Source organism: Protopterus annectens, chromosome 2.part0, assembly GCF_019279795.1.
Source record: "Protopterus annectens isolate FY-2018-M chromosome 2.part0, PAN1.0, whole genome shotgun sequence".
NCBI lineage: Eukaryota > Metazoa > Chordata > Ceratodontiformes > Protopteridae > Protopterus > Protopterus annectens.
Genome location: NC_056728.1, coordinates 313,783,185 through 313,809,268, shown reverse-complemented (window position 1 = coordinate 313,809,268; position 26,084 = coordinate 313,783,185). Strand labels below are relative to the sequence as shown.

The 26,084-nt window shown below is 44.7% G+C and overlaps 1 protein-coding gene across 1 annotated transcript in view; it reads right to left on the bottom strand.

Moving 5' to 3' along the window:
• The window catches only part of PRRC1 (proline rich coiled-coil 1), a gene marked incomplete in the record, with an annotated part of 448,168 nt that overhangs the window by 185,772 nt on the left and 236,312 nt on the right, over nucleotides 1-26,084 (bottom strand). The window contains 1 exon segment of the mRNA XM_044060795.1: nucleotides 17,455-17,557. Coding sequence (XP_043916730.1) covers nucleotides 17,455-17,557 — 103 coding nt within the window.

Below are 26,084 nucleotides of genomic sequence, written 5' to 3'. Positions count from 1 at the left end.
GCGTTGTGAAACCAATAAATTGGTGGGGCTTTTTTAAAAGGGAAGCCCCTGAGGGTGGTAGGAGTGAGTCCCTCCCTGCTTGTTGATGTACCAAATCACAATGGTGTTGTCTGTTTTGATCAGGAGAACCCCTGGGGAGAGAAAGGGCCTGAAAGCTGTCAATGCGCGCTGGACAGCTAATCTCTCTTTTTGGTTGATGTGCAGATGGATTTGTTGTGGGCTCCATTGGCCCTGTATGCACCTGCCATCCAGGTGTGCACCTCAGGCATAGTCTGATGACGAGTCTGTGGTGAGGGTCTGGGTGGCGTGGTGGTGAGAAAGTACAGTTTTGTACCTACCATAAATGTAGATGTTCGAGTGCTCATACAGCTGCAGTCATAACAGATGGGTTATCCTGCCGTCAGGCGGGTCCTCGGTCGGCCGAATTCCAAAGTCTAGGTCCGGCGTCGGTTGTCGTTGCTTCTTCCCTGACGTCAGTGTGGCAGGGGTATAAAAGAGGCAGCTGACGCCATTTTCTTCAGTTTTTCTTGCCCCAGATGTCAGGTGCCCCCAGAAGGAAGGCAAACATAATGTTATGCAAAGATGCAATGTTGATAAATCAAAAACAGTAGTTGCAAGCAAATACACCATAAAAGAATACCCCAAAAAGGTTATATGAAAAGTGTTTGTCATAAGGCCTGTCCTAATAGGGGATGGAGGGAGGGAAACCTGGACTGCAGCTGTATGAGCACTCTAACATCTACATTTATGGTAGGTACAAAACTGTACTATGTTCATCGTGCATACAGCTGCAGTCATAACAGATGGGTAGAATCCCAAAGCTAAGTAAGGGTGGTAGGCACTAAGTGGAACTAGGAGGGGCTAGGATGCCCTGCAGAACTGCTGTGGCAAAGCCCGCTCTAGATTTTGAGTATAGTGGGAGGTGATAGTGCTTGGAGAAAGTGTGCACTGAACTCCAGGTGGCTGCTTCCAAAATGTCCTTGGTAGGGACCCCCCTGAGGAAGGCTGCAGAGGTAGCTGTAGCTCTGGTGGAGTGGGATCTGATGCATGCAGGCACAGTTTTTCCATGAAATGAGTAACAAAAGCGTATGCAGTGGGCTATCCATTTGGAAATTGTCTGTTTGGAAATAGCCTTTCCCTGAGCACCTGCAGCATAGGACACAAAGAGTTGCTCAGATTTCCTGAATGGCTTTGTTCTGTCCAAATAGTAACAAAGTTGTCTGTGAATGTCCAAGGAATGTAGTAGTCTTTCCCCTTTGTTTTGTGGATTAGAATAAAAGGTAGGTAAGTGGATAGTCTGATTCAAAGCTACACTGGATACTACCTTTGGCATAAAGGTAGGGTTGGTTCATAAGGAAACTCTGTCCTGATGGAAAATGATGAATGGTTGCACAGCCATGAGGGCCTGTGGCTCCGAAACCCTGCGTACTGAGGTGATAGCCAGAAGAAAGGCTGTTTTCCATGACAAGTACTGTAACTCTGTTGAAGAAGCTGGCTCGAAGGGAGGAAGGGTCAGCTTTTCCAATACAGTTGAGGTCCCAAGCAGGGACTGGTGGTTTCCCTTGGGGGTTTTATATTCTTTGCCCCTCTGAGGAACTGCCTTAAGAGAGGGTGAGAGAATAAAGGAGGATCTGTGTTGTATTGTGCAGAAATGGCTGAAGCGTGGATCTTGATGGAGGAGAAGGAAAGTCCATTGTTTAACATCTCAGCTAGGTACTGTAAAATTTGAGGTATATTTATTACCCAATGATTCTGTCCCTTTTCTTGATTCCAGGCACAAAATCGTTTCCATTTGGCGGAGTAGGCCTTTCTTGTAGAGGGTCTTCTGGCCTCCAAGATGACATCCTGCACCTCCTTGGAGAGGAGAAACTGTTGGGAAATCAAGGAATTCTCCATGCAGCTAGATTTAGAGTTATGAGATTGCTGTGGAGAGTTTTGTAGTTGTGCTGGGACCAGAGGTAGGATCCATGGTGGGGAATGTGTCAGGCTTTTCAGGAGCGGATACCAGTGTTGTCTTGGCCAGTCTGGAGCAATGAGAATCATTTTCAGCCTCTCTGCTCTGGCTTTTAATAGAACTTTGGGCAGCAGAGGAAGAGGCGGGAAGGCATAGACTGTCAATGTTGTTTCCAGGCCTGTGGATGATAGGTCCTTGAACAAAATTTTTTCAACTGGCAATTTCTGTGGGTAGCAAAGAGATCTAGGTCTGGCTGTCCCCATGCCTGAGTTATCTTTGTGAAAACTTGAGGATGCAACTTCCATTCGTGTGGATCTGTCATATTTCTGCTTAGGTTGTCTGCCAGTGTGTTTTCCTTCCCTGGCAGGAATTGTGCCTGTAGTTGAATTTGCAATTCCAGTGCTGTGTTCCATAGGGTCATGGCTTGCCTGCACAGGGGGTATGAATGAGTTCCCCCGTTTGTTTATGTACCACATCACTGTGGTGTTGTCTGTCCTTATCAATAGCTGGCCTGGATGCAGTAGATCTTTGAAGGTCATAATAGCCTTTTGCACGGCCAGCATTTCCTTTTTGTTGATGTGAAGGTGCTTCTCTTTTCGGGTCCATTTTCCCTGAATGCACTGATCTGTCATGTGTGCTCCCCAGGCGTAGTCCGAGGCGTCTGTTGTGATGATTTGAGTTGCTTGAGGTACACAGAAGGGAAGACCTGTGTTTCTTTGGCAAGCTCGAGTCCACCACAAAAATTCCTTTTGAAGGCATGGAATGAGTGGTATAATTGCTTCCAAGCTGTGGCTGTGTTGAGACCATAAGTTTTTCAGGTACCACTGAAGTTTCCTCATATGCAGCTTTGCACATGAGATTAGTTGGATGCAAGATGCCATGAATCCCAGAGCCTGCAGGACTTTCCTTGCAGTTAGCCTGGTGTAAGTTGCCATTTTTCTGAAGTATTGAGACAGTTGCCCTTGCTTGTCTGGCGTGAGGTAGGCCATCTGGGTGGTTGTATCCAAGCTGGCACCCAGGAAAATTATTTGTTGAGAGGGTATTAGTTTTGATTTCTTTGTTGACTGTGTATCCCAGGAAGTTCAACAGTTTTATTACAAACGCCAGGTGCTGCAGTAGTATGTCCTTGCTGTCCGCTTGGATCAGGCAGTCGTCCAGATATGGGAAGATTTGTATCCCTTGTAGTCTGCAGAAGGCGATTACTGATGCCAGGCATTTCGTAAACACTCTGAGCGCAGTAGATAAGCCAAAGGGCAATGCAGAGAATTGGTAATGGGTTGAACCTGCAAGAAATCTGAGGTATCTTCTGCAATCTTGTCTGATAGGGACATGCAGGTATACCTCCTTGAGGTCCAATGTTACCAGCCAAGACTCCTTGCCCAGCATGGGAAGAAGCTGCTGTAATGTGAGCATCTTGAATTTTGACACCTGTAGATATGCGTTTAGGATGGATAGGTCTAAGATAGGTCTCCAATCTTTGTCTTTCCTTGGTACCAGGAATAGTCTGGAATAAAACCTTTGACCTTGTTCTTTTGCAGGTACCTCTTGAATTGCTATCATGTCCATGAGAGCTAAAACTTGTTTTTGTGCCTCTGCCCTTTGATTTTGTGGCAGGTTTGGCATGCCTCTCATTTTTGGAAGGGTGTGAAAGTGGAACCTGTAGCCTCTGTCTATAATGTCCAGAATCCATTTGTCTTTTGTAACAATATGCCAATTTTTTGAGAATAATGTCAGTTTTCCGCCCAAAGGTGCTGCCATTAAAGCTTTGCTTGGCAGGTGTAGGGGGAAGTCATTGTGTCTGTTTTCTAAAAGACTGTGATCTATCTTCTCCACCTCTTGGGGTTGGTGCTTGCCACTGCCTTGCTCTGAAAGATCCTTGAGGTTGCCCTCTACCCCTTGGGTGCCTGTATCTGCCCCTTTGAGGTCTGTCCGTGGCTGGAAAGGACCAAATTTTTGAAGGTCAGTTTCTGCTGAAACGTGGAGGCTGTACCTGCAGGAAATTTTCACTGTTTGCATTGATTTCGCTTTTTCCTCCATTTTCTTTAGCAACTCCTCAGCTTTAACACCAAACAATACATCTTTTTGAAGAGGTGCATCTAATAATTTAGCTTTGACATGATCTGGTAAGCTTTGCTCTTTGAGCCAAGCATGCCTACGTATAACAGACCCCGTAACAGCAGCTCTACATGAGGCCTCTAAAGCATCAAAACCACACTGCAAGGTATGTTTACCCACTTGCTCTGCACCATGCAACAAATCCTGCAACTCTTTTAAATCTGGTTGTTCTGGTTGGGTCATCTTGCTTTTCAGCTGAGCTATCAAAAACTGCTGATACTTTAACATATGGAACTGACAGTTTAATGCCCTCATGGTTAAAGTGGCCGAGGTGTACACCTTTTTCCCCCACCTTTCTAAAGCTCTGGAATCTCTCTCTGAAGGTAATGGGTTTTTAGCAGTAGAGGCCTTAATTCCCTTGGGACCCTGTGAAATTGTTTCTGGGTCAGCAGTATGGCTTTTATATAGGAACTGGTGGGAATCAGGAACCCGGTAATACCCGTCTGGTTTAACAGGAGATGGAGGCAAAGAATCTGGATTAAGGCTGGCTTCTGTGTACACATCATCCAATATATCTAAAACAGGAGGGATAGCCAGAGGCCTATGCTGGGGGAGCAGAAGAAATTCCCTGAGCCTTTTCTTGGAATCTGAGTAATCTTGGCCTTCCCAATGAAAGTGTTCCCTCAATGTATGCAGGGTTTCCCCAAAAGAGAAGTCCTCAGGGGGGGAGACCGAGGGAATAGACTCCTCTGCATCAGAGTCTTCGAGTGGAGAATAGGCATAATCCTGGTCCTCAGATAGTTCTGAGGTAACAGAAGCTTGATCTGAGGAAGGGTAGTCTTCCTCTAATCTGGGCCTTTTGTCAGAGGGGGGTTGAGAACCCCTGATAAGAGTAATCAAATCCTCAGCCATTTTAAGCATCTGTTTTTTAGGCATGGTGCCTTGAGAGGGGGGTCTGAGGAACCTGTTTTTTGGTTTTCATGGCTGCTTTAGATTTAGTGAAGGCTTTAATAGAGTAGGTGGAAGGCCTAAAGACCCCTTGAGAAATGGCAGGCCTGTCTAAAATCTGAGTTTCCCCACCAGGAGTGGCGTCGGGATCTGTAGTAGGAATGGGGGCCGAGGAGCCTGCAACCTCAGGTACTGAAGACACCAGTAATGCATGGTCATCGGTAGTCAGGGGCTGTGTAGGCGCCTCGCTGAGTACCGGAGAACCGGTAGTCGGCCTTAGCGTGGTTTCAGTAAGTGGTGCGGACCTCGTATCTTTCCTTATCTTTGCGTTTTTTGCTCAAAATTGGAGTCGGAGTATCCGACGACATAATATAATTAAATTTTTTGCCGAAAAAGTGAAGGGTGAACTCCGCCCGATGCTTAATAGTGCGTTTATGGAATCTAGCACAGAAACGGCAGGCCGAGACGTCGTGGTCTGGGCCTAAGCAAGGTATACAGAAAGAGTGGAAATCCTTATGCGGTATTTGCTTCCCACAAGAAATGCAATTATTAACTTTGTCTGACATCGGTCTGAGGCAAGAAAAGTTTCCCCAACGGGGTATTTAGCTTTCAAGAAGACTTCGGCTGAAATACTTTCGTAAATCTCAGAAGCTGGCCGACCGGCACTTGCGAACTGCTTCTGCTTCGGGCACCGCGCGGCAAGAAAGACCGAAGAAAATGGCGTTGACTGCCTCTTTTATACCCCTGCCGCACTGACGTCAGGGAAGAAGCGACGACAACCGACGCCGGACCTAGACTTTGGAATTCGACCGACCGAGGACCTGCCTGACGGCAGGATAACCCATCTGTTATGACTGCAGCTGTATGCACGATGAACATAGGTAGTCCCTTGTTGTGGGAGCATGCTGCTGCCCACCAAAGAAAATCTTTCCTTAGGCAAGGTATCACTGGTATAAGAGTTTTCCAGGTCTTGTGAGTGCTGACACCAAAGGCTTTTTAGGTACCATTGAAGTTTCCTCACATGCAGTCTGGCATATGTAATGAGTAGAATGCAAAATGCCCTGAACCCCAGAGCTTGCAGGATTTTCCTTGCAGATAACAGGGGTCTGGTGGCTAGATGAGAAAAGTAGGCCGTCAGGTAAGTTTGCTTTTTCTAGTGTAAGGAATGCCATCTGGGATGGTGTGTCCAGGCTTGCTTCCAGGAATATAATCTTTTGGGTGGGTACTAGTTTGGATTTCTTTCCATTGATAGTGTACCCTAAGGAGGTCAGTAGGGACTTTACAAAGGCCAGGTGCTTGAGCAACTTTTCCTGACTGTCTGCCTGAATTAGGCAGTCATCTAAGTATGGGTAAATTTGGATATTCCTTTGTCTGCAAAAGGCAATGGTGGGAGAGAGACCTTTTGTGAAAACTCTGGAAGCTGTAGATAAGCCAAAGGGAAGTGCAGAGATCCTGCCCTGAAACGTAGATATTTCCTGTATGATTCCCTGATAGGAATGTGGAGGTAGGTCTCTTTTAGGTTTAAGGTGGCTAGCCAAGCATCCTTGGAGAGCATTGGTAGCAGTTGCTGGAGGGTGAGCATTTTGAATTTTGGTATCACCAGGAAGGTGTTTAGAATGGATAGAGGATGGGGCGCCAGGTGCCCTCTTTTCTGGGTACCAGGAAAAAGTCTGGAGTAGAAACCTTGCCCTTTCTGTTCTGCAGGAACGTGCTCTATTACCCTCATAGAGAGCAGGGAAAGGACTTGCTTTTGCACCTCTGCCCACTGGTTTGGAGGTAGATCTGGGAACCCTTTTGGGGTTGGAAGAGTGTGGAAAGAAAATTTGTATCCCTGGGACACTATGTTGAGGATCCAGTGGCCGTTGGTAATGGTGGCCCATGTGCTTTTGTGAAAAAAGAAGTTATATACTTACCATAACGTTCGATGTTTGTAGTCCATCTCGCCCTTCACTCTTGCACTTGAGACCGGAGCCGAATCTCGGCTCCGACTAGGCCATACTCTAGCTCTAAAACTTCTGGTTGGCTCGTGGCTAGGAGGTATCCCATCAATGCAATCACCAACATTCCCCAGATCTTGTTTGCTGCGAGGAAAAAATACAGAGACAAAGAACAAACAAATCAAAAGGACTAACAATAAAACAGTTGGCACTCTACCTCCAGGTCCTCAAGGAGGGGGCAGGAGGGAGGGTTCATAAGAATGAAGGGCGAGATGGACTACAAACATCGAACGTTATGGTAAGTACATAACTTCTTTATGCTCTGTAGTCCTGTCTCGCCTACATTCTTACACTTGGGACAGCGTTCCTAGCACCTTCATCTTGGGTGGCTCATTGTAAAATGCTCCTGAGTACTGTTGAAGCAAAGGAAGACCTGTTCCTAGAAGCCATATCCAATTTGTAGTGAGCAATGAAGGTGTGAGGTGAAGCCCATGTTGCTGCAGCATAAATGTTGTCTATTGGGATTTTAGCCTCAAAGGCTACAGAGGTAGACACAGACCTGGTAGAAAGAGCTTTCACCTTAAAAGGAAGATCTTTACCACTGGAGGAATAGACAAATGAAATGCAACTGGAAATCCAGTGAGATAGTGTGACTTTAGAAACTGGAAGGCTCTTCCTAGAGTCTGAGAACGAGACAAACAACTGCTCTGACTTTCTGAAATCTTTAGTTCTGTCCAGATAAAAATGCAATTGTCTACACACATCCAGTTGTTGGAATTTATACTCTGCTTTGTTAGAATATTCAGGGAAGAAAACAGGCAATTCAATAGACTGATTAATACTGGTTTGAGAAGAAACCTTAGGAATAAAGGGTTTGTCCTCAAGGAGACCCTATCTTTATGAAATACCAAATAAGGGGGCTTAACAGAAAGAGCTTGCAGTTCAGAGACCCTTCTTGCAGAAGTGATAGCCACTAAAAATATAGTTTTCCAAGTTAAAAACATGAGGTCACATGTTGCTGAAGGTTCAAAAGGACTTGGCATAAGTTTATGGAGAACAAAGTTCAAATCCCCTGGAGCCACAGGATCCCTGACTGGGGGGGGGGGGGGGTCTTAATAAAGTGGTCCCTTTGAGGAAGGCTCTACAAAGCCTATGAGCCATAAGATTAGGTTCGTTAGCAACATGAAAAGTGAAAATGACTGCCAACTGGACTTTAATAGTTGCTGCTGCTGAATCTTGGTTGAATAACTGCGAGAGGAAGTCTAAAACAGCAGAAATGGGAGCTGTGTAGGGATCAAGGTTTCTCTCACGGGCCCAAAAGGAGAATCTTTTCCATTTACTGGTATAAATTTTCCTGGTAGAAGGTTTGTGGGAAGATGACAATGTGTACAACCTCGGGAGAAAAGTCATGAAGCCTGACTAAGGATGGAAGTAGAGCAGCCAAGCTGTCAAGTTGAGGGTGTGGATAGAGGGATGGAACGCCCCTGACATGTGTCTCAGTAAATCTGGAACTGGATCCAGAGTCCAAGGTTTGTCCATTAGATACGGTCTGAGGAAGGGGAACCAAATCTGTCGGGGCCAGTAAGGAGCAATTAGGATCATTCTGCTTCCAAAGGATATTGCTTTCTGAATTAACTTCGAAATGAGGGGGAAAGGAGGGAAAGCATAGAGAAGTCCCGAGGGCCAATTGTGAACGAGTGCATCTCTTGGAGTCTCCCCTTCCAGGGGAATCAGGGTAAAGTAGCTGCTGCATTTGGCACTGAGAGCGGTGGCATCTGCAAAAAATCATTTCCGCAATGTAAGTGTTCAGAGACCACTCGTGAGGCATCAAAATAGCCCTGCTGAGCCGGTCGGCTATGACGATGGATTTCCCAAGGATGTGTGTTGCTACCAGTAGGTACTGGGAAGACACTGCCCACTCCCATACTCGAAGGGCTTCTCTGCAGAGGGGGTAAGATTTGGTTCTTCCTTGCTTGTTTAGGTACCATACCACTGACATGTTGTCCGAGTGGATTGCAATCATTTCTAGAAGGAGAAAGCTGTGAAGTGCTTGCAACACTAGAAGCACTGCTCTCATCTCCAGGACACTGATATGCAAATGAGCCTCGTGATCTTGCCATGTGCCTTGGACTGTTCTCCCTAGATAATGCCTCCCCACCCAATCTGGGAGGCATCCGTGGTCACAGTGGCAACTGGAGGGAGGAACAAATGGTCTGCCTGTGCTTAGGTTGCTGGTCTAGATCCACCAACGAAGATACTGTTTGCAAAATTTATCAGGATGGGGTGAGACAGAGGGAAATACTGCAGTGACAAAGAGTAACCACTGCAGGATCCTCATGTGCAGTCTGGCTAATGGAACTAGTGTTATTGTGGAAGCCATGGTCCCTAATAGCTTAAGCACCACCTTTGCTTTGACTTTTCTTAAAGTAAGCTCAAGGACTTGTTCCCTTACACTCTGAATTCTTTCTACAGGAAGGTAAGCCTGCATTGAAATGGTGTTTATTTTGGCGCCAATAAAATTCACAGGGACGGAGCCAAAAGCAAATTTGCTAGCGCCAAAGTCTGAAGCAGTCTACGCACCACTCTCTCGACGTCCTCATCAGAAAGGCTACTAGAGGACCTGGACGATAGAGAGGGGGATCTAGATTGCTGGAAGATAGGCGACCTAAGAGTCGGGGAAACCGGTCAAATTTCAGATGACCGGCTCCAAGATGTAGTGTCAGTTATCGGCTCCGAAGTTCCTGGAGCCGAGACTGATGAATCCACTAAGCTAACCTCTGTCGGCACCAAAATCAGTGGAGCCGATGAGGGTGTAGCCACTTTAGCAATTTTGTCCTAAGGCATCGATGATACAGAATGGGTGGGAGGCCACCATTTTGTAGTTTTTGGTCTGTCTTTTTTGGAAGAAGAAGGAGATTTAGAACTGGATGATGAGGATGCCAATTCCTCCTCAAAGGAATGTTTTAATAATCCCTTCAATATCAGTTTGTTCTTCCTCTCCTGAAGAACAAAAGGACTGAATGCATAGCAAAACAGGCAAAACTCTTGGAGGTGGATAGCCCCCAAACAGTAAACACACAAATTGTGCCCATCAGTCAAGGACATCTTCTGGGCACATTTAGTACACTTGTTGAAGCCCGAATGCTTGTGATCCTTAGCGTCTTTTGACATAATGCAAAAAACCACAATCTGCAAATACAACACACAACAATTAACCAGAGAAAAAGATAAACGGAGGACTAGGTCCTCTAATTTAAATTGGCCTAGTCCAACAGGAGACAAACAAAAGAAAGAGGACTAGGTCCTCTAACTTAAACGGGCCTAGCCCAAAGAGGAAAGAGGAAAAACAGCAGCACAGGAGATTAGCGATGCAGGGATACCAAAAAGGTCAATGGAAGAACGGCCAAACAACATAAAACAAATACACAGAGAAAATAAGCAGCAAATAGTCCGAAACAGACAGAGACTGCAATAAACACACTAAACTAGCAAGACAATATTATATTATCTAACAATGACGAGTCAAATTATTGAAAAATATCACTTAGCCATGGTCAAAAAGAAATACGTCTGAGCTGAACGAGCGGCAAATGAGATTTGGGGAATGTTGGTGATGCATGATGGGATATCTCCTAGCCACGAGCCAACCAGAAGTTTTTGAGCTAGAGTATGTCCGAGTCGGAGCCAAGATTCGGCTCCAGTCCCGAGTGTAAGAATGAAGGCGAGACAGGACTACAGAACATGGAGAGTTTTCCTCCTAGGGGTAAGTGAAGGTGGGCAGAGGGAGGAGGTGGGGGAGGAGAGTCATTGTGAGTTCTTACCATGAGGGGGTGTCTTAGAACTCCCTGGTTTTGAAGTGGAGGAATTCCACTGTTTTGATCTCTACATTCCCTGTGGCTGCTGTCTGGGGGGGGGGGGGTCTGCTTGCCCGGGATCTGGACTGAAATGACCTGGTGGTAGCAGGAAAGGACCAGTGCTTGGAGGGGCAATGCCTGCTGAACCTGGGTGGCTGGACCTGTAGGAAATCCTTAACTGTCTGCATAAATTTAGCTTTTTCTTCCATCTTTTTTAAGACCTCCTCTGCCTTTTCTTCCATTTTTTTTAAGACCTCCTCTGCCTTAGTGCCATATAAGTTGCCTTTGTGCAAGGGTGCATCCAATAATTTAGATTTAACATGGTCTGGCAAGGGCTGTTCCTTAAGCCATGCATGACTTCTAAGGACAGAACCTGTGACTGCTGCCCTGCAAGAAGCTTCTAGGGCATCAAAACCACAGTGCAAGGTGTGCTTAGTCACTTGACTTGCAGAATGCATTACCTCTTGTAACTCTTTAGATTCTGCACAAGCAGGAAAGGAAGACACTTTGAGTTCCATGGTATTTTGCTGAAATTTTAGCATACAGAACTGGCAATTTAGTGCTCTGATAGCAACAGTAGCAGAGGTGCATACTTTTTTACCCCATCTGTCTAGTGCTCGGGATCCCTATCTGAGGGGGTGGGATTCTTAGCAGAGGTTGCTCTAATTCCTTTAAGCCATTGAGAAATTACCTCGGGGTCAGTAGTAGGATTTTTGAAAAGAAATTTGTGAGAGTCAGGGACTTTGTAATATCTGTCAGGTTTTCTGGGTGCAGGAGGAAGGGTGTCAGGAGTCTAACTGGATTCCAGGAAAACATCGTCCACAACATCCAGGACTGGGGGAATGGCCAGAGGTCTGTGCTGTGGAAGATCTAAGAATTCTGAGTCTCTTTTTAGACGGAGGGTTGTCCTGACATTTCCTATAGGGAAACCCTTCATACCTTAAGGGAGCATTTCCAATGGGAAAGTCCTCGGGTGGAGAGGCCGAAGGAATGGAATCCTCTGCATCAGAATCCTCATAAGCAGAGATGGGTTGCATGTCTTCATATTCAGATGCATCAGAGTCATCAGATTCCTTTTCAGACAAAACTACTGGAGACAGATGTCTTTCTTTTGGAAGGGGTAGCTTTGCTTCCCCTGATTAGCATAAGGTCATCCGCCATTTCAAGCATTTGAGACGGAGGCAAGGAAGCAGGCTTTGAGATTGGGTCGTCGGTTTTTTGGTTGTGGCTCGTACCCTGGGCCTTAGAAACTCGGTAGTTTTCGAAAGAATGGTAGATGCGAAAGAAGTCAGTTTATATTGAGAATCAGTAGTGCAAAGTACTTCCTCGGAAGCCAGTGCCTGCTCAGTGGCTCTGGACCCATCCAAGGGAGAGAACTGCAGGATCCTTAGTCGAAAAAGAGTTTTGCGGCATACCGGACTCCGAAACGGTCTCAGCAGCGGCCTGCAAATCCACAGAAGCAGGCATCAGGGGCTACAAAAGCGCCTCACTGAGGACTGGAGAACTGACGACTAGCTTAACAGAAGCGTCGTCGGTAAGTTTGGACCTGTACGGTCTCTGTCTTTATACTTACTTTTTTTTCAGAAGCTCTGCTGTCGGATGGCTTACTGACGCCATATCAGAATTCGAGGACTGTAAGCGAAAATATCTAGCTACAGTAAGTGTCCAACAGCTTATAGCTCTCGCATTGCACAAAAGCGACAGCAAGGAACGTCGTGGTCTGGGCCTAAGCAAGTGACACAGTAAGAATGAAAAGTCTCAGTGTGGTATTTGCTTTCTACAGGCGAGACAATTGTTAACTTTTTCTGAAATCGGTTAGTGCAAGAAAAAAGGATCCCCAACAGGGTACTTAGCTTTAGAAGACTTCAGCTTCAATTCGGAAGATGAAACTCAGGTGGTGGCACTCATGCGAACTGCTCCTGCTTCGGGCTACCTGGCAAGAATGACTGATGTAATGGCATTGGCTGCCTTACATTATACTACTGATGACCTAAATTCAATCCTGAAGCGACAGCAACAGACGCAGAAATACTAAGCCTCTGGTATTTGGGCCGGCTGAGGGCTACCCTGGCAGGGATAACCCAAATGTGATGACTGCAACAGTGAAACACAAAGAACAAACTTGTATTCCACTTTATGGAAGTTACAGCCCCAGAGTGGCCAGACACAGGAAAAAATAAAAATTACTGCTTTCTGACACTCCTGAAGTGTGAAGTCGATATCCTTGAAAAAACAGAGACAGTTACACAATATTTCACATTGCAAACAAAACTAGGGATCTTGTGAAAGCAGCACTTAAGAAAACACAGCACAAAAGGCACAGACCTAAATTGTATAAAACAACCTTTAACTTATCACATTAGGATTCCCTCAACTTTTAAATTTCTTCCCAAACACTAGCTGTCGCCCAACTAATAATGCAGTTCTTACAACTTCTCCTAGAATTTGCTACCTTCAAAAAATATATTCTGAACTACTCCTTGGATGAGGGATTAAAAAACCTGAAGCAGGGAGATGAAACAGATGCCAACAATGATCTTGGCTTCCACCCAAAAATGGAAGGGAATTTTATTTTACTTTTCAACATCTGTACTGAGTGCCCTCTATCCAACCTCATTAATTTCCTTTCTACTAAACCCAACAACATACAATGCTTCTGTAGCATTATAAGAAATTAAGCAAATGGTTCTAAGACGGCCATTTAAACTATCCACGGTCTAAATTTTTTTCAGCTAAAATGAGTTTTTCCCTACCTCTAATGTCTACAGCACAAGAAAATATCTAAGCAAAGAGTAAAAAGGTTATTCAGACAAACCATTCAGTAAAACTGCAAAAATGACTGTGCCAAGCCAGAGTCTTTACTGTGTAATACCTTTAACATCCTGAAGAAGGCCCACAGCATATATGCAAATTATCCCTTAAAGACATACCAGTGTTTCATTCACATGGTTTCCGAATCCCTATAGTCTAAGCACATAAAAAAGTGTCCTGGCGTCATGCCGCCGTTAGTTCCCAATGCCTCTATCAAGTAGAGCCACTGGAGTGATCCCCGGGGTGAACTTTCTATTTCCCATCCACTCATCAAGATTTCTCTTGAAAAGGACCAGTGAGGTGCTCTGCTTGACATGTATGGGAAGTTTATTTCAGAGGATGGGCAGTCTCTGGGTTATGAACCTGTCCCTCCAGCGTGTTCTGTTGACTGTGGTAATGAGGTTGAGGTCCTTGGAGTGTGTGGTGCAGAGGATTTGGGATATCTTTAGGTGTAACATTTCTAACAGGGCTGGGTCACACATGGCTTTGGAAGTCAAGCAAAGATCGCCTCTTAATAGACGATATGAGACAGAGAAAAGCTGGAGTCTTTTTGAGTCCGTCCATATGGCATGTGTTTAAGGCCTAGGATCCTCTTTGTGAGGTATTTTTGTGGCCTTTCCAGCTGCTGCAGGTGTTTAGTGAGGTACATGCCAACTGGGGCATTATACTCTATGACTGGTCTAATGAGGGAAGAGTAGAGAGATGATGACCTCTTTCTTCCTGGATGCAAAACCCCTGGTAACAAGATGTGCTGCACAAAAGGACTTTTTGACCACAGTGGCAATGTGGTGGTCGAAGAAGAGGTTGCTGTTAACCTGTGTCCCCAGAGCTCTTATAATGCCTTCAGTGTTCAGTGGGCTACCATCAATGTGGTAATTAGTGGGAACAGAGTTTTCCCCAAAGAGAATGACTATGCAATTTTTGGCATTAAGCTTAAGGCCATGGTTTCGACACCAGTCGTCGGTCTCATTGAGGCCTTTCTATAGGATGTCTACATCACTTGGGGAGTTAATAAGGCTCCCAAGTTTGCAATTGTCGCCAAACTTGGTCAGCCAGAGTCCCTCAGTGTTGGCCTGGACTTCTTAGAAATAGATGCCAAACAGGAGAGGACCCAGGACCGATCCCCGTGGGACTCCACTCGTGACTGATCATCAGTCTGACTTGAAGTCTGCTACTTTCACACTGTGGGTTCTATCTGTGAGCCAATTTGCAACCCACCTAGTGATACAGGGGTTGATGCCTAGTTTGGTGAGTCTATCAATAATTCCTCAGGTGAGAAATGGTATCAAAGGCCTTGGCCAGATTGAGTTAGGCTGTATGAACTGCCTTGTCCTCATCCACAGCTCTGGTGACCGACTCAAAGAAGTCAACCAGGTTGAGCAGGCATGATCTCCCCTTTACAAAACCAAATTGCGTGGGATTCAGAGTTTGGAGATTCCCTATATCCTTGTTAATTAGGTACATGATGATTTGCTCCATAGCCTTACATATCAGACTCGTCAGGCTAATGGGGCGATAATTCCCAGGGTCTGTAGTCATTCCCCCTTTATGGAGAGGGATGACTGTAGCAGTGCGCATTCTGTAGGGACAAAGCCTGAGGTGAAGCTGTAACTGAACAGTGCACACAGGTGTGGTGCCAGTTCACTTTGTATTTCATGTAGATCACAGCTTTAACCTGTGCTGCAGTGCTGGGTGTCTGGAATTCTTCCGGTATTATGACTAGTCCTTTTGCGGGGGGGGTAAAGTTGGCAATGAATCTGTCGACCAGTATGTTGGTAATATCTGTTGGCTCAGTACAGGAGGCACCATTATGCAGTAACTCAGAGCAAATCTGGGTATTGCCATGAAGATTCTTGATACAACTGCAGAAGGTGTTGTGGTTGTTTTTAGTGTCTGTTGCAATTCTGCCTTCATAGCTAGCTTTAGAGGTTTTGATGAGGGCTCTCAACTTTTTGTTGAGGCTAAAAAGGGAGTTTTTCCAGTCTTGGGATTTCACCTTTTTCTGCAATAGTTTCTTCCTTCTGTTGTAGAATTTGTTAATGGCAGGGGACCACCACATTGGCTTCCTTTTTTTGGAGGAGAGCATCTTGGTTCTGTTGAGTATGGCTAGTTCCATGCTTTTATGTACGTGTTCGTACAGTACATTGCTGTATGATTCGGTGGTCATGCACCAATTTTCCATTTGCATGGGTGCTGTGAAGTTAGCCACCTCTTTTTTAGGAGCCCAAAGTCAGCTTTGGAGAAGTTTTCATGGTGGTTGCCGTTGCTGGTGGTGTGGGTGAGATGTGGATTTCCATGGTAATTAGTTTGTGGTCGGATCTACCAGGGAAGAATTGACTACGGGCATTGAGCAACAGTTGCACATGTAAGTAATAACCAGATAAAGGATGTTGCGTCCTCTAGTGGGGGTAAGAATGAGCTGGTCCAGCTCACTGGAATTAACTCCAGGAGCATTGGGCAAGTGTATTGGTGAACGAGTAGTTTTCCCAGTTGATGGAGGGGTAGTTGAAGTCACCCAGTATGAGACTGTTGGGCTGGACCCTAATAGTTTCCAGGGTGCTTAGGAAAGTGGAATGAGAGTCTTGGGACATAGTTGGGGACTTATAGCAGGTTACGACCTGAATTGCCATCTTACCCACTGTTAGTTGTACCTGAAGTATCTCAGATGCGTTATGCTGGGCTACTAGTCTGGAGGTGTGTATATCCTTTATGAATATGGAGACACCACCACCTTTGGAGCTTCAGTCCATTTTCTGGGGCCGAAAGGTGTGGAATGAGTTATAGCCCGGTAGAGAATGGGTGCTTTCTGCTGCTTTAAACCAGGTCTCCGTTACAGCACAAATGTCTATGTTCTCCATTTTGAGGAGTGCTTTGAGTAAGTGCATATTGAGATGCAGACTTCTAACGCTAAGCAGCATGACCCTCTGACTGCATTTATTTACAGCTGTTACAGAGATAATTTGGTCTTTGGAACACTGCCTAAAAAAGGCACTATAGGGGTGGCAAGAGCCTTAGCCAGTATCCGGAACCTAGAGGTGACAAATGCAGGCCATCTCTAGCAAAGCATCGAGGTCTGTCAATCATGTCATCCCAAGCAGAGAGATACTGGATGCCCATAGAATGACACCAGAAACTTAGCCAACTGTTGAAGTCTATCATTTTCTGCTTGTACTGCAGTATCATTCTGGGCGAAGGTAGGATGCCCAGAATGATGGGTACATTTAAGCCAATAAAGCCAAACTCCACCAGTTGCAAACATGCCATGTTTTGGGCTTTCTGTAACTGAATCAGTACAGCATAAGTGGATTGTTTGACTAAACACAGGGTTTAAAACCCTACCTAATGCCCATAAACACTAAGGTGCCTTCGAAATACCCCAATCATCATCCAAGCAAATGGTGAAAAGGTTACACATATAAACCATTCAAAACACAAGTCTATAGCTAGTTGGATTTCACTTTAATGTACCTATAAAGCAAATGTGAAATCAATAAACAAGTAAAATCCATGAGCTTACCAGGCCCAGTCCCAAGGCAGACGGACTCGCACTGTACTGAAGCTTTGTCTCCATTTTTTGACTACTTACTTTAATACAACTTTTTTGATGCATTTCAGAGTTGCTCTCCCTGGGACTCTGTTGAAAATGAGTACTTTAAGACCCAATTGGACTTTCCCAGTAAGCAAATGTCAATAACTAAATAAGAATTTAAAAAGTAATTGGGCATAAACTTAGATGTGTGTGTATAAACACACACACGTAATACATGTGCGCCCTTGTTTATGCGTGTATACACACTTTATCTAAACTAAATGTAGCTACTGCAGTGCAGTATCATCCATCATGCTTTCAACAATGGCATTTTTGAAGCTGCTGAAGAAATTTAACAATACTCACTGATATATGGTGCCATGCCTGGATCCAGGGTAGTGATCATTGTTTCCACAGAATGTTTGGTTTTGTCAAGTACTGTCTTCACCATGGGATTACCTGCTACACCCTACAATACAAATGAGACAAGACAAGAGGGACAGGTTACAGACTTCTGACAAAAGTCCAATTTCTAGACATGTTATAAGAGTCGGTGCACACATGAACACACATACAGCACTTGCTACAAGTCATTAAAAAAAATACATGGCTTGAGTGCTTTGTTTAAAGATTATGTACACACCTCTCAAATATTAACTTGCACGCAATAACAACTATGCCATGGAACAAAAGTACAAGATGCATTTGTTTCATTCCTTCACCAAATATCTACTCAGTCCAACTCATATATAAAGCCAGAACTTATGAACATCTTATTTTTTAGTGTAAAGCCACTTAGCATGTTTCAGAGTTGGAATATTAGCATTTAGGAGGTTATAAAAAGAGCAGACATTTTAAAGAAAAATATATTGACATATAAATAAACAAACATACGACACTAACAAAGGTTCAGCAAAAAAAAAAATAATAATAATAATGCTTGTAATCTTATATGGCCTTAACTGCACTTTCTGAACCACTTTAATGCTTCTGACTTACAATACCAGGGCAGACATTCAAAACGTACAAAATGTTTTCCTGGCTCCCTGGTGTAGACAGATGATGCTATGACTGTAAACTGGTGACCAGTGCTTGAATAGCAGCTCTGGTGATGGAGAATCAAAGCTGGATGGAGGAGGGAGTAGGTTTTATCATCAGCGATTCCCCAGCGGAGATCAGGGAATGAAAATGTGATCAATCACAGGCAAAGAACAGGGAGTTGGAACTGAAATTGTACGGGCAAATACATATACAGTCATACCTGCTCCAGACTGGATTCTCATTCTCCTGCATAATAAAACCCTGCACCAGCAACATATATGATATCGTCCTCCTACCTCTCACCCTTCAAGGGGACACAGTCTCACCAGGGGCTGGCCAAAGGACAGTCTCTCCTTGGAAGATCCTACATGTTGAAAGAGATTATGGCAGGGATACACCACTCCTACAAATGAAGGAAATTAATAGGCCAGTAAAGAAAATATGGGGGGAGATCAGCAGTGGAGGTAGGCGGTCAAAAAAAGGTATAAACTTCTGTCAACTAGCTAAAAATGACACTAAGTACAGCACCTAGCAATACTCTTAATAGTCCAAGTCTAACTGTATTTTGAGTACGGAGAGGGTCAGTCACAGGAAAGAGGACTGAATGGACACAGGCCTATACTCTTTCCATAGGGATTTGTGTGTATGTGGATCCATTTACTCTGCATAACTCTGTTGGAGACTGCATCATCTGCAGTTGTTATACCTTGTAAGGTACTAAGCACCCACACGACATATCATTCAGGAGTATGCATGTGGCAGCTCAAGCATGTATACTACTAGTACTGAAGTTGTGGACACACCAAGATGCAAGGGCAGCATTACAATATAAAAAAATGGCCCCTATTACTTGCAGTATGACAGCTCGGCTGCACCATTGGGAGTCAGCACCACCTTCCAAAATGTAACATACTAGGTTAGCAGTAAGGAATGTAACAAATCAGTCATAACTAGTGAAGCCTAAAATCAAACATCAGTGAAGACAGAGGGACCAACAATAAAACAAAATACATTTAAAGTTTAAATCAAAAAGTGTAAAAGTACAGTTTTGTACCTACCATAAATGTAGATGTTCGAGTGTATTCACTGTTGCAGTCATTACACTTGGGTTATCCTGCTGGCAGGCGACCCGCAGTCGGCCAGAGTTCCAAAGTCTTGGTCCGGCGTCGGTTGCTGTCACTTCTTCCCTGACGTCAATGCGCCAGGGGTATATAAGATACAACCGATGCCATTTTCTTCAGTTTTTCTTGCCCCAGATGTCAGGTGCCCCCAAATAGACAGGCAATACATATTGCTAACCAAAACATACAGTGAATAAAAAACAATACCCTTATCTACAAGCAAATACACCACATAGGTTGTATATAAGTTGTATAGGATAGAAAGGCAAACTCCCAGCAAAGGAAGTGGGGATGGAGGGTTGGTAACCAGGACTGCAACAGTGAATACACTCGAACATCTACATTTATGGTAGGTACAAAACTGTACTATGTTCATCGTGTTTCACTGTTGCAGTGATTATACTTTGGTTGAATCCCAAAGCTGAGGTTGGGTGGCTGGGTCTATAAAGGATTTGGAGTGGCTGAGGCCCTGCATCACTGCAGTGGCAAAGCCTGCTCTGGATTTAGAGTAAAGAGGCAAGTGGTAATGCTTGGTAAAGGTGTGCACTGAACTCCAAGTTGCAGCTTCCAAAATATCCTTGGTTGGTACACCTCTAAGAAAGGCTGCTGAGGTGGCTGTTGCCCTGGTAGAATGTGGCCTAATATTGTTAGGCACTGTTTTTCCATGTTGTGTGTAGCAGAAACGGATACAGTGCCCTATCCACTTTGAAATATTTTGCTTTGAAATAGGCTTTCACTGTGATCCTGCAGCATATGCTACAAACAGTTGTTCAGTTTTCCTGAAAGATTTTGTTTTGTCCAAGTAGAAACGTAACTGCCTGTGAATGTCCAATGAATGCAGAAGTCTCTCCCCTTTATTCTGGGGATTTGGATAAAATGTTGGCAAGTGAATAGTTTGGTTAAGAGCCACACTGGATACCACCTTTGGCATAAATGTAGGGTTTGTTCTTAAGGAAACCCTGTCTTGATGAAAAATGATGAAAGGTTCCACTGCCATTAATGCCTGTAGCTTTGAGACTCTTCGTGCTGAAGTTATTGCTTGTAGCAGAATCTCTTCCACTTGTCTGAGTAGGTTTTCCTGGTGCTGGACCTCCTGGCCTCCAGAATGACATCCATAACAGCTTTACAGAGAGGGGTTGGCTGCTTGGCTAGGATATCTGCCATGCAGCCAGATTTAAGGTTTTGAGCTGACTGTGCAGGATCTGATTGTTTTGTTGAGTCAGAAGGTGAGGAATTTGAGGTAAAATCCATGCTGGGCCTTGAGCCAAGTTCTTTAAGATTGGGTACCAGTGCTGACGTGGCCAGTCTGGGGCAATCAGGATAATTTTTGGCCTCTCTTGTCTGGCTTTTAGGAGTACCTTTGAAAGGAGAGGCTGGTGGGAAGGCATAAACTTTTAGGGTTTTCCAGCTGAATGAGAGAGCATCCACTTTCCATGCTTGTGTAAGTCCTTGTGCAGAATTTCTGCAGTTGGCAGTTCAGAAGGGAGGCAAAAAGATCTATGTCTGGGCACCCCCATTTTTGTGTTATCATGCTGAATACTTGTGGATTTAATTTCTACTCATGAGGATCCATGATGTTTCTGCTCAAGTCGTCTGCCAGAGTATTTTTCTTTCCTGGCAGGAATTGTGCTTGCAGATGAATTTGATAAGTCAGTGCTGTATTCCACAAAGTCGTGGCTTGTCTGCAGAGGGGGTGGGAGTGTGTGCCCCGTTGCTTGTTTATGTACCACATACCTGTGGTACTGTCCATATTTAGTAAAAGTTGTTCTGGATGCAGAAGGTCCTTGAAAGCTGTCAGGGCATTTTGTACAGCTAGCATCTCTTTTTGGATTGATGTGAAGATGCATTTGGTCTGCGGCCCACTTGCCCTGAATACATTTTCCTTCCATATGTGCTCCCCAGGTGTATTCCGATGCATCTGTTAGTGTCTGCCTGGCTGTGGGTAAAGTAAAAGGCTGCCCCTTGTTGTGGTGACATGCCTGTGCCCACCATCGAAAATCCTGTTGCAGACAGGGAATAAGTGGTATTATTGCTTCCAAACTGCGACAGTGTGGAGTCCAAACACTTTTTAGATACCACTGTAACTTCCTCATATGCAGTCTGGCATATGGTATTAGTAGTATGCAGGATGCCATGAACCTCAAGGCCTGCAGAATTTTTCTTGCAGGGATTTGGGGTTTTTTTTGCCATCAATTGAAAGTACTGAGTCAGTTGTCTTTGCTTGTCTGGCGTGAGATAAGCCATCTGGGCAGTTGTATTTAAGCTTGCACCCAGGAATATTATCTCTTGTGAGGGCACTAGTTTTGACTTCTTTTCGTTTATAGTGTATCCTAGGCCCATTAGTAATCTTTTTACAAACGCCAGATGAGTTAGTAGAATGTCCTTGCTCTCTGCTTGAATAACGCAGTCGTCCAAGTAGGGATATATTTGAATTCCTTTTTGTCTGCAAAATGTAATTACTGGTGCCAGGCATTTTGTGAAGACCTTGGGCGCAGTAGCTAAGCCAAAGGGCAGTGCAGAGAATTGGTAATGCGTTGTGCCAGCTATGAATCGGAGGTGTCTTCTGCAATTTCGTCTGATTGGGACATGCAGGCATGCCTCTCTGAGGTCCAAAGTAACAAGCCAAGCCTTCTTGCCCAGCATGGGAAGAAGTTGCTGTAGAGTCAACATTTTGAATTTTGGAACATCCAGGTAAGTATTTAGAATAGATAGGTCCAGTATGGGTCTCCAGGCTTTGTCCTTTCTGGCCTTGTCTTTCTTCCTGTTGTGGCACTTTTTGAATAGCTCTCATGCCCATGAGGGCTGTAATTTGTTTTTGTGCCTCTGCCCATTGATTTTGTGGCAGGTCTGGCATTCCTTCTGGCCTTGGTAGAGTGTGAAAGTGATGCTTGTAACCTTGAGACACAATATTCAGTACCCATTTGTCTTGGGTGATTGTATGCCAATTTTGAGAAAAAAGTGCTAGTTTTCCCCCTAAGGGAGCTTCCAAAAGGTAAGTGCTTAGCATTTGGAAGGGGAAGTCATTGGGACTGTTTCCTATAAGGTTGTGACTTGTCTTCTCCTCCTTTTGGGGTTGAAGCACCTCACTGTCGTGGTCTGTAAGAGCCTTGGGGCTGAGATCTGCCTCTTGGGCGTCTGTATCTGCCTCTTTGTGGTCGGTCTAACACTGGAAAGGACCAATTTTTTGAAGGCCAATTTCTGCTAAATCTAGGTGGCTGTACCTGTAAAATCCTTCACTGCTTGCATAGATTATGCTTTATCCTCCATTTTCTTTAACACCTCTTCTGCCTTAATAAATACCAAACAAGACATCATGCTGTAAAGGAGCATCCAATAATTTTGCCTTAACATGGTCAGGTAAACTTTGTTCTTTTAACCGAGCATGCCTTCGAATCACAGATCCTGTAACTGCGGCTCTACAAGACGCCTCTAATGAATCAAAACCACATTGCAGAGTATGTTTTCCCACTTGTTCAGCTGCATGCAATAAATCCTGCATTTCCTTATAAATCAGGACCTTCTAAGCTTGTAAGCATTTTCTGTTTTAACAGAGATATTAAATATTATTGGCATTTAAGCATGTGGAACTGGCAATTTAAAGCTCTTACTGCTAACGTTACAGAAGTGTAAACTTTCTTCCCCCATCTATCCAATGCTCTAGAATCCTTGTCAGAGGGGACTGGATTTTTAGCAGTGGAAGCCTTTACCCCTTTGGGACCCTGGGAAACCGTTTCTGGGTCAGCAGCAGGGTTTTATAGAGAAATCTGTGAGAGTCAGGGACTCTGTAGTACCTGTCTGGCTTGACTGGAGCTGGGGGCAAAGAATCACGGGTTAAACTAGATTCGGAGAACACATCATCCACAATATCTAAAACAGGCGGAATAGCAATGGGCCTGTGCTGAGGCAATAAAAGAAAATCTCTGAGCCTTTTCTTGGATTCTGAGTAATCCTGGCTCTCCCAATGGAAATGCTCCCTCATGGTATGTAAAGTTTCCCCAAAAGAGTAATCCTCAGGAGGAGAAGCTGAAGGAATGGATTCTTCAGCATCAGAGTCCTCACAGGTGGGTATAGAGTATCCCTGGTCTGAAGAGGAGTCAGATGCCCTACGCTGACCACCTTAAAAAACTCCAGCTATACTCTGTCACATATCGTCTACTCAGAGGCGATCTCTGCTTAACATACAAGGCCATGTCAAACCCAGAGCTGTTGGACATGCTACACTTAAAGAAATCCCAATCCCTCAGAGCTACACGCTCCAGGGATCTAAACCTTGTCATCACAATAAACAAAACATGCTGGAGGGATAGGTTCCTGACCCAGAGACTCCCCAGACTCTGGAATAGATTGCCCATACATGTCAAGCAGAGTGCCTCTTTGGACCTCTTCAAGAGGAACCTTGACGATTGGATGGGAGAAAGGAAATTCACCCCACCCTGATCAGAGTGATTAGGTCTTCGGCCATTTTTAGCATCTGTTTCTTAGGCATGGAGGACTGTCCAGGAGAATGCTGTACTTGTTTCTTTGTCTTTAATGGTGTTTTAGACTTGGTTGTTGTTTTGAAGGTAAGTTGTGAAGGCCTGAAAACACTCTCAAAAGCCGGTGCCTGCTCAGCAGCTCCGGACCCATCTGAGGGATTTGTTTCCGTAGGCCCAATACCTTGAGTTTCCAGAGGCCTAGTTGTCTCCACACGGGAGACGGAGGCGGCCTGAGGCTCTGAGGTAGTGGGTGTCAGGGGCTGTGAAAGCGTCTCACTGAGAACCGGCGACTGGCCTAGAAGAGGCTTCGTCGTCTGTTTTGGACCTCGGATGCCTGTCCTTATCCTTGTCTTTGCGTTTTTTTGCGAATTCCGGTCGGTTGTTCCGATGGCATTGTATAACTGAACCTTCAGCCAAAGTAATGCAAAGCAAAATCAAACCGACGTTTAATACTGCGTTTGTTAAATCTAGCACAAAACCGACAATTAGTGACGTTGTAGTCAGGGCCTAGGCATGGAATACAGTAAGAATGAAAATCCTTATGAGGTATTTGCTTCCCACAGGAAATACAATTATTAACTTTTACTGACATCGGTCTGAGGCAAGAAAAAGTTTCCCCAACGAGGTACTTAGCTTTATTGGAGACTTTGGTTCTGAAATTCTAATTCAAAAATCTCAGGAGTCGGCCGACCGGCACTTGCGAACTGCTTTTGCTTCGGGCACTGCGCAGCAAGAAAGACTGAAGAAAATGGCGTCTGTTGCATCTTATATATCCCTGGCGCACTGACGTCAGGGAAGAAGCGACAGCAACCGACGCCGGACCAAGACTTTGGAACTCTGGCCGACTGCGGGTCGCCTGCCAGCAGGATAACCCAAGTAATGACTGCAACAGTGAAACACGATGAACATCAACAGGTACATACTCATCAAATCGGTTGATCTGTGAATGGATTTGCCTCTCTCTTGCTTGTATATCCCATTATATCACATGCCAGACTTGGAAAGTATACCTAGCCCATGCACCCTGCCAGTTTACCACCAACAAAAAATGTAAAAGAACAAGCAATAAACCAAGAAAAGGCAATCACAATCACATTATACAAATATATAAAAATGCACACTTGTCTGATTTACAGTAACTTCAAAAGTAACCGCATTAAAGAGACTCCGATACATATATGGCACAGCAGAAGGGTAAACTAGCACTCCTTAGGAAGACACCCTCATGGATCTACTGATACGGTTGCGTATCAGCCATCTTTCTAGGTGGGTGCATGACTGAGAGGAATCCCAAGTAATAAATACAAGCAGGAGGCAGAAGCCATAATCAAAAAAAAGACAACTAATCTGACCAGAAACAAAGTGCTAAAGGAAGCCCAATTCCCGGAGTCATGGTCCCATCAATAACATGCTTGGTAAAGTTGTGAAAAAAAGCCACATAAAAACTGTACTCAACATAGATGTTTCTGAAGCACTGGAAGCCATGACGTTCCTGGAAGAATGGCTTTCAACACCACCATTTTCTGATGGGTGGTTAAGCCACCTAATGGCAAGAAAAAAGGTTATGTACTCACCATAACGTTTCATCTGTGTTGTCCACTTTCACTCAGCCTCAACATATGGGACTCTGATCAGACCTTTGATCCAACTCAGCCATTACTACAGACACTCAAGCTCTTCCCTACCCACAATGCTCTGGTCCCCTCTCACCTCAGATAATACACAGCTGGAGAGTAGTAGTAGTATAAACAAAAAACTATGCAAGATGCCATCGCTGGAGTTCAAATCCAAGGGAGCAAGGGCTGCTGACTGTCCTCACAAATATGCTTCTTATCAGAGGGACCTTGAACAAAAGGTTGGGGGTTGGATGGTGGGGAGTTGAGGGTGAACGAAAATGGACAACACAGATGGAACGTTATGGTGAGTACATAACTTCTTTATCTGATGCTGTTAATTTTAATTCATCCTCAATGTATGGGGCAGAGTCCCCAGCTCCCTGGGCTCTGGGTGGACCCCTCAGGAAGGATGTTCCTGAGAACAGCTGAGCTAAACTCCATTCTTCCCCTTGACAACAGATCCAATTTACAGTGGTTAACAAAGGTATGTGGATTTGACCAAGTAGCAGCTGGACAATCATCATCCATGGAAGATCCAGACAAAAAACGTGGAAGCTACCACAAATCTAGTACAATGAGCTCTTACAGATTTGTGGAGGAGCACATTCAACTTTGCATACACCAAAGAAATACATTCTGTTATCCATCTGGTTATAGTTACTTTGACAGGTTGCCCCCATCTATAGTGCACAAAGGAAATGAAAAGTTGGTCCTATTTCCTGAAATCCTTTGTGCAATGCAAA